The 12510-nt window shown below is 33.7% G+C and overlaps 1 protein-coding gene across 1 annotated transcript in view; it reads right to left on the bottom strand.

Moving 5' to 3' along the window:
* Positions 1-12510, bottom strand: part of Dhc1 (Dynein heavy chain 1) — a 171885-nt gene that overhangs the window by 69232 nt on the left and 90143 nt on the right. The window contains exons 23-32 of the mRNA XM_071588843.1: positions 12094-12142; positions 11926-12063; positions 8491-8726; positions 8120-8401; positions 7781-8019; positions 5568-5808; positions 3064-3263; positions 711-875; positions 436-588; positions 144-351 (exon numbers count right to left, since the gene is read on the bottom strand). Of these exons, the coding sequence (XP_071444944.1) occupies positions 144-351; positions 436-588; positions 711-875; positions 3064-3263; positions 5568-5808; positions 7781-8019; positions 8120-8401; positions 8491-8726; positions 11926-12063; positions 12094-12142 (1911 nt within the window). The remainder of the gene's footprint in view (positions 1-143; positions 352-435; positions 589-710; positions 876-3063; positions 3264-5567; positions 5809-7780; positions 8020-8119; positions 8402-8490; positions 8727-11925; positions 12064-12093; positions 12143-12510) is intronic.

Raw genomic sequence — 12510 nt, 5'->3', positions numbered from 1 at the left:
ATATTTCCTCCTTCAAAAAGAAATTTTTTATTGACTAGATAAACCAAGTCCAAAGGATTTCTCATTTTCTCATGATAAGAGATAAATATTTTCACATTACACTCCAGTAAAATTATCATTACAAACTTCAAAAGATGATATACCAATATCACTTCTCCCTCTGATGATACTATAGCCAACATTTTGTTGTACTCAGTTTCATGGAAACGAACATAACGGGTGTTATCAAAAATTGACAGCAGATGATTCTGAATAGTATGAGAGTCTGATGCCTGGCCAAGTATTTCCAAAAGAGCTGGATCAGAGACAAAAAAGAAGCGAGGAAACATCATTCTCTTTTTCTCAAGATACCTGGAAAAGAAATGACTCAATAAATTGCCATCCTTATTTTTGCTGGCATTAAAAGATTCTAACTTTGTTTTTTTTTTTACCTACCCACTCAATGATTTCTGACAGAGCTCCAATTGCTCCTGTAAATGGGGTAAAAGTTGCTTCAGTAAATCATCACCAACACAACATGTCACAACTCCAGGAGTTTCATGAGCTCTTTGCATAATCTTCTGCCAAGATTTATCAATTTTACTGAACCTAATAAAGAGTAAAACGAAACAATAAATTTGATACTCAATATTATGAAGCGGTAATAATCTTTTAGTTAATAAGTGACAGTATGAGAGCAAACAAGGTTTCAAGTAGATGTATTAGCAAACCTTTTAGCTTCTTTTGGTAACTGCTTTGCAATGTCACCCCCAACAAATACAGCTTCTAGGTAAACCCACATATTCTGAACCAGAAGCCATCTCTCAAGTATTTCATTTGTATTAGAAAGGTCTGAGACCCAATGCTGAATTTGCTTCCTGAATGGAGCATTGTACCTATAATTGCACATAGGAGTATAGTTATACATAATATTTATATTAAAAACAACACTTTTAATTTTTAACTTCTTAGAAATAATAAAGTTGTCTTTGTTTCCTAATTTTATGCAAATTTTACTTTATTACAAAACATGGAAAAAATATTAATATAAATGACAGTAGTTTTCTCATAAGAATGCGATTACAAGATTAAACCACAATGAATAATAGATAATTTTATGTGCCCATGAATGTAAGAGTACGGTAATGCGGCTGGCAGACTGCATGTCTTCAAAAAATGTTCTCTTATGATATTCATAAGAAGGTTTTAAGACTCAAGGAGCCATTAGTTGTTGATTCAATATTTGAAATATTATGTGAAAATAATAGCCAGTAATGTCAATTGTTGAAATAATTGTCAGTCAGTCATGAGGTTGCAAACATTACTGTAGGTATTAACAGGTCAATGCAATAGGTATACCAGTATACGATAATAAATGTAAATAAAATAAAAGTTATGCAGTTTGTAAGAAAGAGAAAGGCTAACTTAAATAAAATAAGAGGACAAAAACTAGAGCCGGTGGGACAAATTACCTATATTGAAAGTGTTTTGTACCAAAATGGTCAAAGTGGTACAGACATTAGGAGAAGAATTGTGATGGGCAACAAAGCTTTCACAACATGGAGAGAATTAATGACAGGGATGTTGAGTAAGGATGTTAAGAAAAGGCACATCAAAACTTTGATATGGAGAGTAGTTTTTTACGGCATAGAAATATGGTCATTGAAGCAGGATGATAGGCATAGATTTGAGGCTTTTGGAATATGGGGGTGGAGAAGGATGGGAAAGGTGAAGTAGACAGAAAGGAAAGTAAATAAGGAAGTGATAGGCATGGTGAGGGAGGGCAGGGGATTGTTGGGAAAAATTCAAAAGGAGGCAAGAAAGATGGATGCAGAGCATTCTGATTGGTGATAGGATGCTGTTAGTTAAGTGAGAAAGGGGCGGGAATAGGATAGGGATGTTGGAGTAATGGAGGAAGGAAGTATGTGGAACTAAAGATGGAGAAAAAATACCTCAAGTCCTGATTAATTTGGGTTCCAATGACACAGAATTATATATAGAATCTGTATAACGATATAAGGCTGTGGGTAGTAGGCTGTGTACCTTGAATTTTCAAACTGGCTAGGATTTCACAGCAGTCCCTTTCTTTTGGCAATCATTACATTTTTTTACGGTTGATTTCAGATGCTGGCAAAGTTTGTAAATTTTATTCTTTTGACTGGCTTGCCTAGATTTTTGGGAACTTAAACAGATATCTGTATCAACATCAGACACTCTGTATTATCTGGGACTGCAAGAGTGCCATATTGTATTAATTGTTTCATGAGACACGCTCCACACAAAAATGATTGATTTTTGTACCATGTGGTACAGAATTCATAACAATTATACAATACTTTGTAAAATACAGACCACACACCAATGATACAGAACTCTGTACCATGTGCAACACCACTCGAACAATCAATACAGTAATCCTGTATCCAAATAAGACCCTCTGTATCATGGTACAAAATTTTCTGAATAATCTTGTTGAGTTTCATGATATAAATGTATTCCTCAGGGTTTAGAATTTATTTCCTATCTAATTACAGTACATTCTGTGTTTTGTGTTAACTCAGAATTTCAACTGCCCCAGACTGGAGTACAGCCCCACCCTTCATCCCCGAAATGTACCACCTGTGGACCCCTGCTGTGGTCTGCTTCTCAAAGTTTCTCAATAAACAAAAAATGAGAGGGTAGGTGGGAAATCCTTCTTGGGGGATAAGGAGAAGGCTAGGGCAGAAAGGTAAGAGAGGAGCAAAGTTCACTCCACTGCCACCACATATACAATACTCATACCCTCTCTTGTTTAATAATGGCAACTGTCTTTGCCATGAAAGACCCACAAAATCCTTGGCTTGGGTACAAGTTGAACTCAAGAAAATTAGAAAAAAAAGTTCAAGAACTTTACATGAAAATGAAACAATAAAAGTGCATGGAAAAAAAAAAAAATATATATATATATATATATATATATATATATATATATATATATATATATATATATATATATATATATATATATATATATATATATATATATATATATATATATAAAATGATTTTATAATGAACTATGGGAAAATGTAAATTTGAACTAACCTATTGGAGAGCAGGGAACCAAGCACCATTAGACTGTCCTCCAGCTGTCCAATTGTCTCTGCTGTTGTATCACCTCGAAGGAGTAACTCACCACGGTTGTTAAAAGTCATGAAAGTGAGCTCATGAACTGACCATTCATTAGTTACTTGTCTCAGCTTAGCTTCAATATCCTTCTCTTTCATTGCTGATATGCAAATATCCTTAATTTTGAAATGAGCATAGTTCAGTAAATTTAGTAACCTGTCATTATTAACATTTATTTAAAGTCATGAAAGGCATTATACTCTATGGAAAGAGAAGAAAATTATTCAGCAGTAATGCATCAAACCGTCATATCATATATACATGATGTCATACATTGTTAGATTAAAAATATAAGTCTGTAGTGTAGCATTAAACTTCAAGTAGCACATATTGTAGGAATTGTGTATCCATAAACTTGATATCCATGATTCACTCAGCTTGGAAATATCAAATGGAAATTTCCCAGAACTAGCAATTATTAAGTCTGAAATACTCATAATCACATTCGATGACACTCATAAATGTGTGATGAAACCTTACCCAATGGCACAAATTATCTCACTGTGTTCTCAGAAGCAACCCTGCCTGCCTGTCAAATATGCATCAAGTAGGCCTCTAGCACTCTTGCTGTCTACTTATTGCTGAGTTATTCATGTGTTGTGAGAATTGCCTTTTACTTTTAGATATCCTGAATGGGCCCCAAATGCAAAAGTAGGGTGGCTCTTTTAATTTTGAGAGAAGTCTTGATGTCATAATTAATGAAAAAGTGTCTATTCTCGATTTGATTTGAAAAGAAAAAAATGCATATTGAAATAGCTAATATGAACAATAAGAATTAATCTTTCATTCATATGATGGTGAAAAATGAAAACAATTCAATCCTTTTTTTACTATGGGGACTGTCCACAAAGCACACATAATATGTACAACACGAGTGTATGAAAGGTTTTAGTGAAATTGGAAAAGTGTTTTAAATTTATGACTTGGAAAATCAGAGGTTGGAATCTTGGGCAATAAAACTAGGTATTTCTCAGGGTATAAAAACTGGTACCAGGGCCGAAGTAATTCATTCAAAGATTGGCTTGACAGGTAGGGGTTAAGATCACCTACTCAATTAGGTCCAAAGACATGTGAAATTCACAGGCATGTAGGAGAGGGAGGGGAGTTCCTTTTGCTGTACCATCTTGGTTTCCCAAGAACTGGTAGCCAAAAAATCACATAGCTTAAGTGAAGCATAGAACTTTGAGAGGTATCACCTGGAATTGAACCTGAGCCCTCCAGTCAGTAGCCCACTGTTTATCCCCTGCCCTCTCATGCCCTTACCATTGATAAAAACATAAGCTTTTCTAGGAATTTTAAATGTTGTCAATCAGATGCAATCAGGTGTAGAAATATTATTGGGTGAGAAAAAATGAAAATGAGTTCATTGGTCCAAATAAAAGTTGCATAAAACTCTTTAAATTCAAATATTAAAGTAAATAATTTTTGTGATAGTGTGGCAAATAATTTGAAATGGATGAATGAAATGAATCATGTATCCATATCCTGATACCAGTATCCAGGTCAAGAAATCTAGGTACAAGTACCAACCCCTGTTGAAGATATGGACAGAAAATGTGTGGCTTTTGGCCTGAACATATTACATCAAAACATTGTAAGCTTACACAAGGAATAAGACAAAATCCACTAAAAAACATGGAAAATAATCCATTTATGGAAAGGGGGGAATGGTTGTACAGATTTAAGAATAGGCATAATTTGAAAAATGTAAAAGTTACTGCAGAGGCTGTATCAACTGATAAACACTGCTGCTGTATTTTCTGCAACTTAACAAGTTGATTAAGGAAAAATACAACTCTGAAACAAGTTTCTGTTATGAATACAATTGGCTAGTAGAGAAAAGTGATGGCAACAGAATGTATTCTTAACAAAGAGAAGAATTGGTCAGACTTCAAATCCTAGAATGTTAGATCAACTGTGGTCCCAATTAGAAGTAATGTAGGGTACATGATGAAGCCAGGCACGATGTACTAAATGAAAGATTTTTCCAGCATTAAATAAAAAGCCAGAAACTATATGCCTATTTTCTGGCAGCATAATCAAAAAGTGTGGTTGGGAGGCATTATTTAGGACAAATGGTTTAACCAATGCTTCATCCCTAAACAAAGTTAAATTGAGAAAAAAATGGAGAGTGTTTCTGATTCTACAGACTCATCAGGAAAAAATAATGGATTACAATCTGTTGATACAATACAGATGATTATGTCTACAGGTAAAACTATTAATTCCTCCAGGAAACCCCAATATTAGTCACTCATGAGTAGAAGGATGTGTGGACCTATCAGCTCATGATGTATAGATAATGAAGAGAATTTTGGGAAATCTTAAGTAGTCTGTACACAAATAAAATAAATAAACACTAAGAAAATGTAAGAGGAGAATTCTTTCGAAATTACAAATGAAAAGCACAAGTCTCTTGCCTCGATATCTTCTTTGCATTTCATTAAAGGAGCTTCCAAAATATGTTTTAGGCAAAACCCTTCGGCATCCAGTTCATATATATGTTGAGTAATTTCCATTATGCGTTGCCAATGCCTTGGCTTCATTGCTTTATTTGCCATTAGTTCCAAGAGAGGACACATATCATTAAAATCATCAATTGTCCTTTTCAAAGCATGAAAAGCAGGCCATTCTTTCAAGCCCTTTGGTAGTTTTCGGCACCTAGGAGATAAAAATATTCATTATGGTAGGCATTAGGCTTTTAATATGCTTCAAATTAGTTCAATCATTTCCTTCAATAAAATTACAGAATTCACAATGTTTGATCGCCATATCTCATTCAATGGCAATCATTCCAATTTTCAGAAAACTCTCAATTCACATAGTGGTAATATATAGATTTTTGGACACATACATGTATACATGTGCATATGTCAATACCTACATATTCAACAAAGGAAATTGCTGTCATAACAAGTGAGAAAAATATTTTCGGAGCTGGAAATCACCTTAATCTTAATATCTATATCCCTCTATAAAATCTCCCTTGTCATATATAGTAAGTACAGTCATATTTTTATTATATAAATATATTTTGCATGCTACTGCTCATGACAATTTCATAGAAGAACTCCAAATTAGTGATATTGAAAATGCACCAGAAATAACAGAAAATTCAAATTCGATGGTAAGTGAAGCAGGAGAAAGCAGCAATAACATGTGGTAGTAAGAGATGGGGGTAATACCAGAGAGGAATTAACAGAGCAGCAAGGCATTACTGAGGTGGCCATTAATTCTATGCCATGGCTCAGCATAAATTTAGAGCAGTATCATCAGTTTGCATTTTTTTATTTGGATTTAGGAAGAAGAGGAGAATGCATGATGTCATAGCCACAAATTAATACTGGTATGAATAAATAGTAATATAATTATTAATATAAATTATGGAAACATCAATAAATGCAGCATAAATATTCCAAGCAGTGCAAAAACATATAAAATGCAATTAAACTGCAGTTGACTCAAATCTGCGTTCACTGTGGATTACTTATTTGCATGAAACACATTTTAGGTACAGAAAACAATGCACACTGGCCCATCAGGGTTCATTTCAGGTACTCAATTCAGTATTGTTACCTCAATACTGCAACATTCCTAAGGATAAGAATGAAAACATTTTTATCTTATAGCAAAATTCTATCATAAAAAGGTTACCTCAGAGGATAATCACATTGTAAAGATACTGCTACAGAGTAAAATGTATCTTGCTTAATTGGGAAGAAATTGAAATAAAATAATATATACATAGATGAAATAGTAAAAAAATTGTGGCCACCAGTGTCAGAGTCTCCATGCTAAAACTTTTAAAAAGTCCCCCTCATCCATACTAAATAGATAGGAAAGAATAAACTGTAAGAGGAGATGAGTTTGATACTATTCCTTTACTTCAAAGCTTAGAGGCATAAAGTAAAATTTTAATAGACCTGATTAATGCTATATGTGACCATAAATTATTAAATCCCATCCTTTTCTTTAGTAAGTTAAAGGTAAAACATAGTGAGAATGTATTGTGCTGGCCACAGACTTTTCCTTGTGCATCCACTCTTCAAATAAGAACACATAAATATACAAAAACAATCAACATCCTTGTGTTAGGCCACTTTTATGATTTATGTTCACAAGTTAATTTTTGTTGAATGCATAGTGAAACACCCTATAAGGATTGTATCAACAGCAGTATGTTAGTTTTCTTCCCAGTAGCTCAATTCAATCACACACTTTTCAAAATGAATCCATTTTTCATTTCACTTAAAGGGATGGCATATGAAATTTGTGAATTCATACTAAATTTAATGTGCAACTAACTGCAGTATATAACCTTCAAATACTGAGATGGCTTGTTGATTTGGGATCCCCTTGCCATTGAACTACTGGAGGAATTGATGACTTTATAAAATGATCTATAACAGCAAGCAACATTCAGAAAATTATTTTTGAAATTAAATATTTCTTATACTTGAACAACCCAATCCTATTATGATCAGTTTTCTTAATCCATCATTGTTTTTATCTGATAGTTACTTTTCATTAAGCTGTGATTCTAGAGAGCAACACCAAATGAATTGAGAGTAATTGAATTAAATGAAATGATTAATCATAATGCTACTTATCATAAGAAAATGAATAGTATAACCTGTTTTGGAATTCCATTAGCTCATTATTTATTTCTTCAATATTGACATCTCCCCATGGAATATCATAATAACTGCTGACACGATCAATCACATCATTATATAGTTTATACAGTTTTTGTAAAAGATTCAATTCTTTTCTTATTTGTGCCAGTTCTGGATATTCAGTGATAGGGAGACCAAATAACTCCTCACCACTTTGATAAGTTTGTAATTTTCGCCACATTCCATCAAACCGATTCTAAGAGGAACACAATAAATTTTTATTAATGAATGTAAACAATGTAAGCATTTTGAAAAAATATTAATAAATAGAAGGTTCTGCAATTATTCCAAAATACCTGGAATATGATGAGCCGATCAGATGCTTCTCTTGGTGAAAGACCAGCCATCATTGGGCCTGATGTGCGGTACTCATGGCAATAATCTATACTGTCTTGGCGGAATTTTTGCAGATTTTTACGTAGGTCATCTTCTAAGTGAGGTTGCATATTCAATAGTAAGACATGTGTGTCTAAAGCACGAACCTGTAGACGCTGCCATGTGTATCTTAAACTATCTACTTGCTCAAGAGTTTCACGATCCACAGGAACTTCATAACGAGTCACAACATTGAAGGCTTCCTAAATATTATAAGAAAATGATTGAAAAAATATTATAAGTATGTTTTTTAGTTGGAGAATAATCATTTTACAGATAAAAATATGGATACCTCAATTGGGTCAATTTTGATCTCCATATCAACTTCTTGATCCCTTATTTTCTTAAGGGTTTCCATGACAAGACGGACATCATCTAAGTCTCTGATAGGCCTGTCCAGTTTACGATCCATTTCACTCATCACTGCATATGCATGGTCCATTTCACGTTTGTATCTCTTTCTCAAAGCTTGTCCAATTCGATATGTACAAGAACGAATTTCAGTCAACAAACCAAATTTCAATTTTTCTGGAAAGATAAAAAGTCAGTTAGTTTGTTTTACTGGTTCTAATAATTTTAAACATTTTATGTACTTTCATTATTTGTTCATATTCAATTCATATAATTCAAAATAAAAGCAAATGAAAATACAGTTAGCTTTCTTATTATTCTTATTACTTGGTAATGTATCATAAGTGATAGGTTTTCAATGGGCATAAACTTAACATCTCTACAATTCTTAGCCTCACCTAACAAGTTTCATCATGAAACCCCAAACTCTCTCAAAACCTCTCATGCTTATCCTTCTCCTCCTCCTTCCTAATTTACCAAACATTCTTTCCTCTACCGTGGTCTCAAACACTTCATCACCTATCAAAATGCTCAGCATCCACCTTTTATGCCTCCAGATTTCTCCTAGCACCCTCTTTTCCACCCCTACCATGTGTATTACCTCTTCATTTGTTTTCCTTTCCATCCTTCTCCACACCCACATCACAAAATCCTCCAATCTATGCTTATCATCTAGCTTAATAGCAAAGTTTCCTTGCCATACAAAACCATACTCCAAATCAATGTTTGCACTAATATTCTTTTAGCATCCTTACTCAACATTCTTGTCCTTAATTTCCTCCTGGTGAAAGCTTCTTTGCCTTATGAAATCCTTCTTCTGATGCCCATACTACTTTGACCATCTTGGTCCAAAATACACCCGAGAAAGATAAAAGGTTCTACCGCCTCTAGTTTTTTCCCACAAATTTTAACATTTGATGTGGCCCTCCTTGAAAACCTCATAGCTTTTCCAAGAAACTGCAGAAGATGCCACAACAATAACTTTTTGATGGAGTCATCCAGTAAAATGCACTACAATGCAACAATTTTAGAGTGTAAAAATCATCCTGGTCAAGGCAAATGATTTTAACACTCTGAAATTGCTGCATTGTAACTCACAGCCTTTGTTTTGCTTACATCAATTCTCATCCCATGTCTATCACACTGATTTTCTTATGTGCTCATCAATGAGTGTAACTCTTTGACAGACAGGCTAACAGGCTAAATCTGGCTGATATTGGATTCCCCAACTTCTTTTACTCCTGCCTCAAGACCTTCTCATACCTTGCATGCCATTACCTCTGTGTATGTAATAGTGGGAAACCCTGTCTAGCACTACCCATTCCAACTATTCATCCACCACATTCACCTGAGCAGTCTGAAACATGTCGAGGTCGCTGATAAGTTCTCTATCCCTCCAATTTATTCCTATTTGCTGTAATACATTCATTGATTCTACCATTTGACTATTGAATGTCTTCTTGAAATCCAAAAAACCAATAAATACATCCCCATTGAACTTTTTTTTCCTTTCTAATAGTGATCTCATAACTGTAATGGTATCACATATACCTCTCCCCTTCCTGAAACCAAACTGATCATCCTCTCAATAATTATTTGCCCTCCTTTCCATCCTCTTGTTTGTCATCTCAGATGTAATACATGGTGTCCTTGCCATTTTCCTATTTAGCATTTCCATAGTTTTGTTAGGGGCTTCCATTTCCCTGTCCAAATCTTAAAACATAGCCATAACTTTGAAACCTTTATATTAACATAGAAAAATATATAATGAAAATTACTTCTATATTCCATATTTTTCGTGGTTTTTTATTCTATGAAGGTATTAGCAAAGATAAAATTCTTAAAGATCAAGATTACAGCACACTGGGAGATAAAATCAAAACTGGAAAGAGAGAGAGAGAGAGCTCTAATTTGCCCCCTATAATAGGAAAGGGTCAGCACAGAGCTCTCTTTACTCCCAAGAATGGCCACCTAATTGGGTGAATATAGATACCTAAGGATTTTACTTTCACTGATACCTTAATATCTTTTATAATTATTCATAATTTGGCATTTTTCTGTTAAATGAGGATTTAAAAGATATATGCTGATGGGAAATCTGAAATGGCAAGGAGTTAGAATAGAGCCAACATCTTAGATAAAACAATATTTACAAAATTCAAATTTAGTGGAAACTCAAATTCATAGCTAGGAGGGGAACAGTGAAAAATATTATATTTTAAAGTAATGGATACTCTAATTAAATAATAAACACTCCTAATCGGAAAGATTCATTCAAGAGAAAATGAAGAGGCTGCATAATGAAGTCGATAGATTGCTTAATAATGTAACTGGGAATTCCATCATAACCAGAGCTTCGTTTTGTACCTAGATTCTTCACTTGAATTGAAATAAAATAGAAATGCTATTTGTTCTTACTATGAAGTATTCTTCACATTACATAACTGACCGTGGATATAGTTGAGAGTGGTGGATTTTCCCATGAGATAGTGTAGGAAATTTCTTCCATATATGCCTTCAGTGTTCATATGTGTCAAATATTTGCATTTCATGTATGCCACCGATATATATGTGCACTACCATATGTATCATATAATTGTGCAATTTTAGAAACAGTAATTTTAAGCAGATAAACATTTGGCAACTTAACTCAATACCCAAACAGCAATACCCAACCCAAGTAATTTATCTGCAAGTTATTTGTTAAAAAGCAGCATCAAAAAGATGTTCAGATGTTACTGGTATATTCTGACACATTTCACTAGTATATATTTGGGGATTATAACATCTCCTCTCACAAACAATATTACTGAAAATGTATTGAAGCTCCATGTCAATCCTGCAAGAGGTGAAAGAAGCTGCATGTACAACAATTCCACATGGGCATGCCTCATGCCAAATTTTATAATAGCATGCAATATTTTGGATATATAAAAGCATCAGAGTTAGCAAAACAACACGCTAAATTAAAATAAATTTGAACGTAGTACACACATACGGCAGATGCATTGGGAATGAAGAGTATTTTCAATATACAAAATAAAACTTCACAAGGACCATCAGGGATGTAAATGGAGGTGAGATATCCAGTTGAAAGACATCAATGAAATATGGTACCCCAAAGAGCACCATTTCTGATCAACACTGAAACACTCATTGCTCTAAGATCAGAAAGTAAACTGACAACTCTTTCACTAAGGGTGGACATTTTTACAGCACATTAAAATTGCAACTCACTCCACAAACCTAATGAGCTGATTAATTAGAAATAAATGTTTGATTTCGTTTTATCAATTTTTCTACCAAATGCATAATTTAATGATAGTTTTACACAAATTAATTTGGGAAAGTCAAAGAATTATATCAGAAGATTTACCAGATGAAATTGCAATACAAGTGCCAATCCGATGAGTATCAGCCTCCGTCGACAATTGGGCTTCCAATTCTCCATGTCGGCGAAGTGATGATTCATAGTCAAGAAGTGTTAATCCTTGAGCCTGACTGTGTGATTGTCCTAAACTAGCTTTTGTCCCATCTCCAGTACTCCAAAGAAAATGATATGGCCGCCAATGTTCCATAAATTTCTGTAACTCCTTAAATTATAAAACAAATACATATAAAATTAATATTTTATATCTGTTCATATAATATTTAGTGTTGCATAACAAATGAGTTTAAAAAAGTTTAATTGGTAAAGTATTGGATATCTTGATCATTGAAATTATTTCAGATAGAATTTTCACTATGCAAGGCTGCAGGCAAGTATTGGAAAAAATATATCTATAATAACTGAATGCCAGACTAATCACCCAAGAAATCACAGTATTGAGAAGGGATGACAGTATGAAGTTACTTTAAGGAGTAATACCTTAGATTTGCAATGTCAATGATTCAATATATGCAGGCCCATATTTTTTCTAGCCATATTTTTTTGATAATTTAGAACTTCTTATTGACTGTA

This window comes from Hetaerina americana, unplaced genomic scaffold (genome assembly GCF_022747635.1).
Source record: "Hetaerina americana unplaced genomic scaffold, ioHetAmer1.1.p SCAF_3, whole genome shotgun sequence".
NCBI lineage: Eukaryota > Metazoa > Arthropoda > Insecta > Odonata > Calopterygidae > Hetaerina > Hetaerina americana.
Note: the sequence above shows the minus strand (reverse complement) of the source record. Positions and strands in the feature narration are given on the sequence as shown.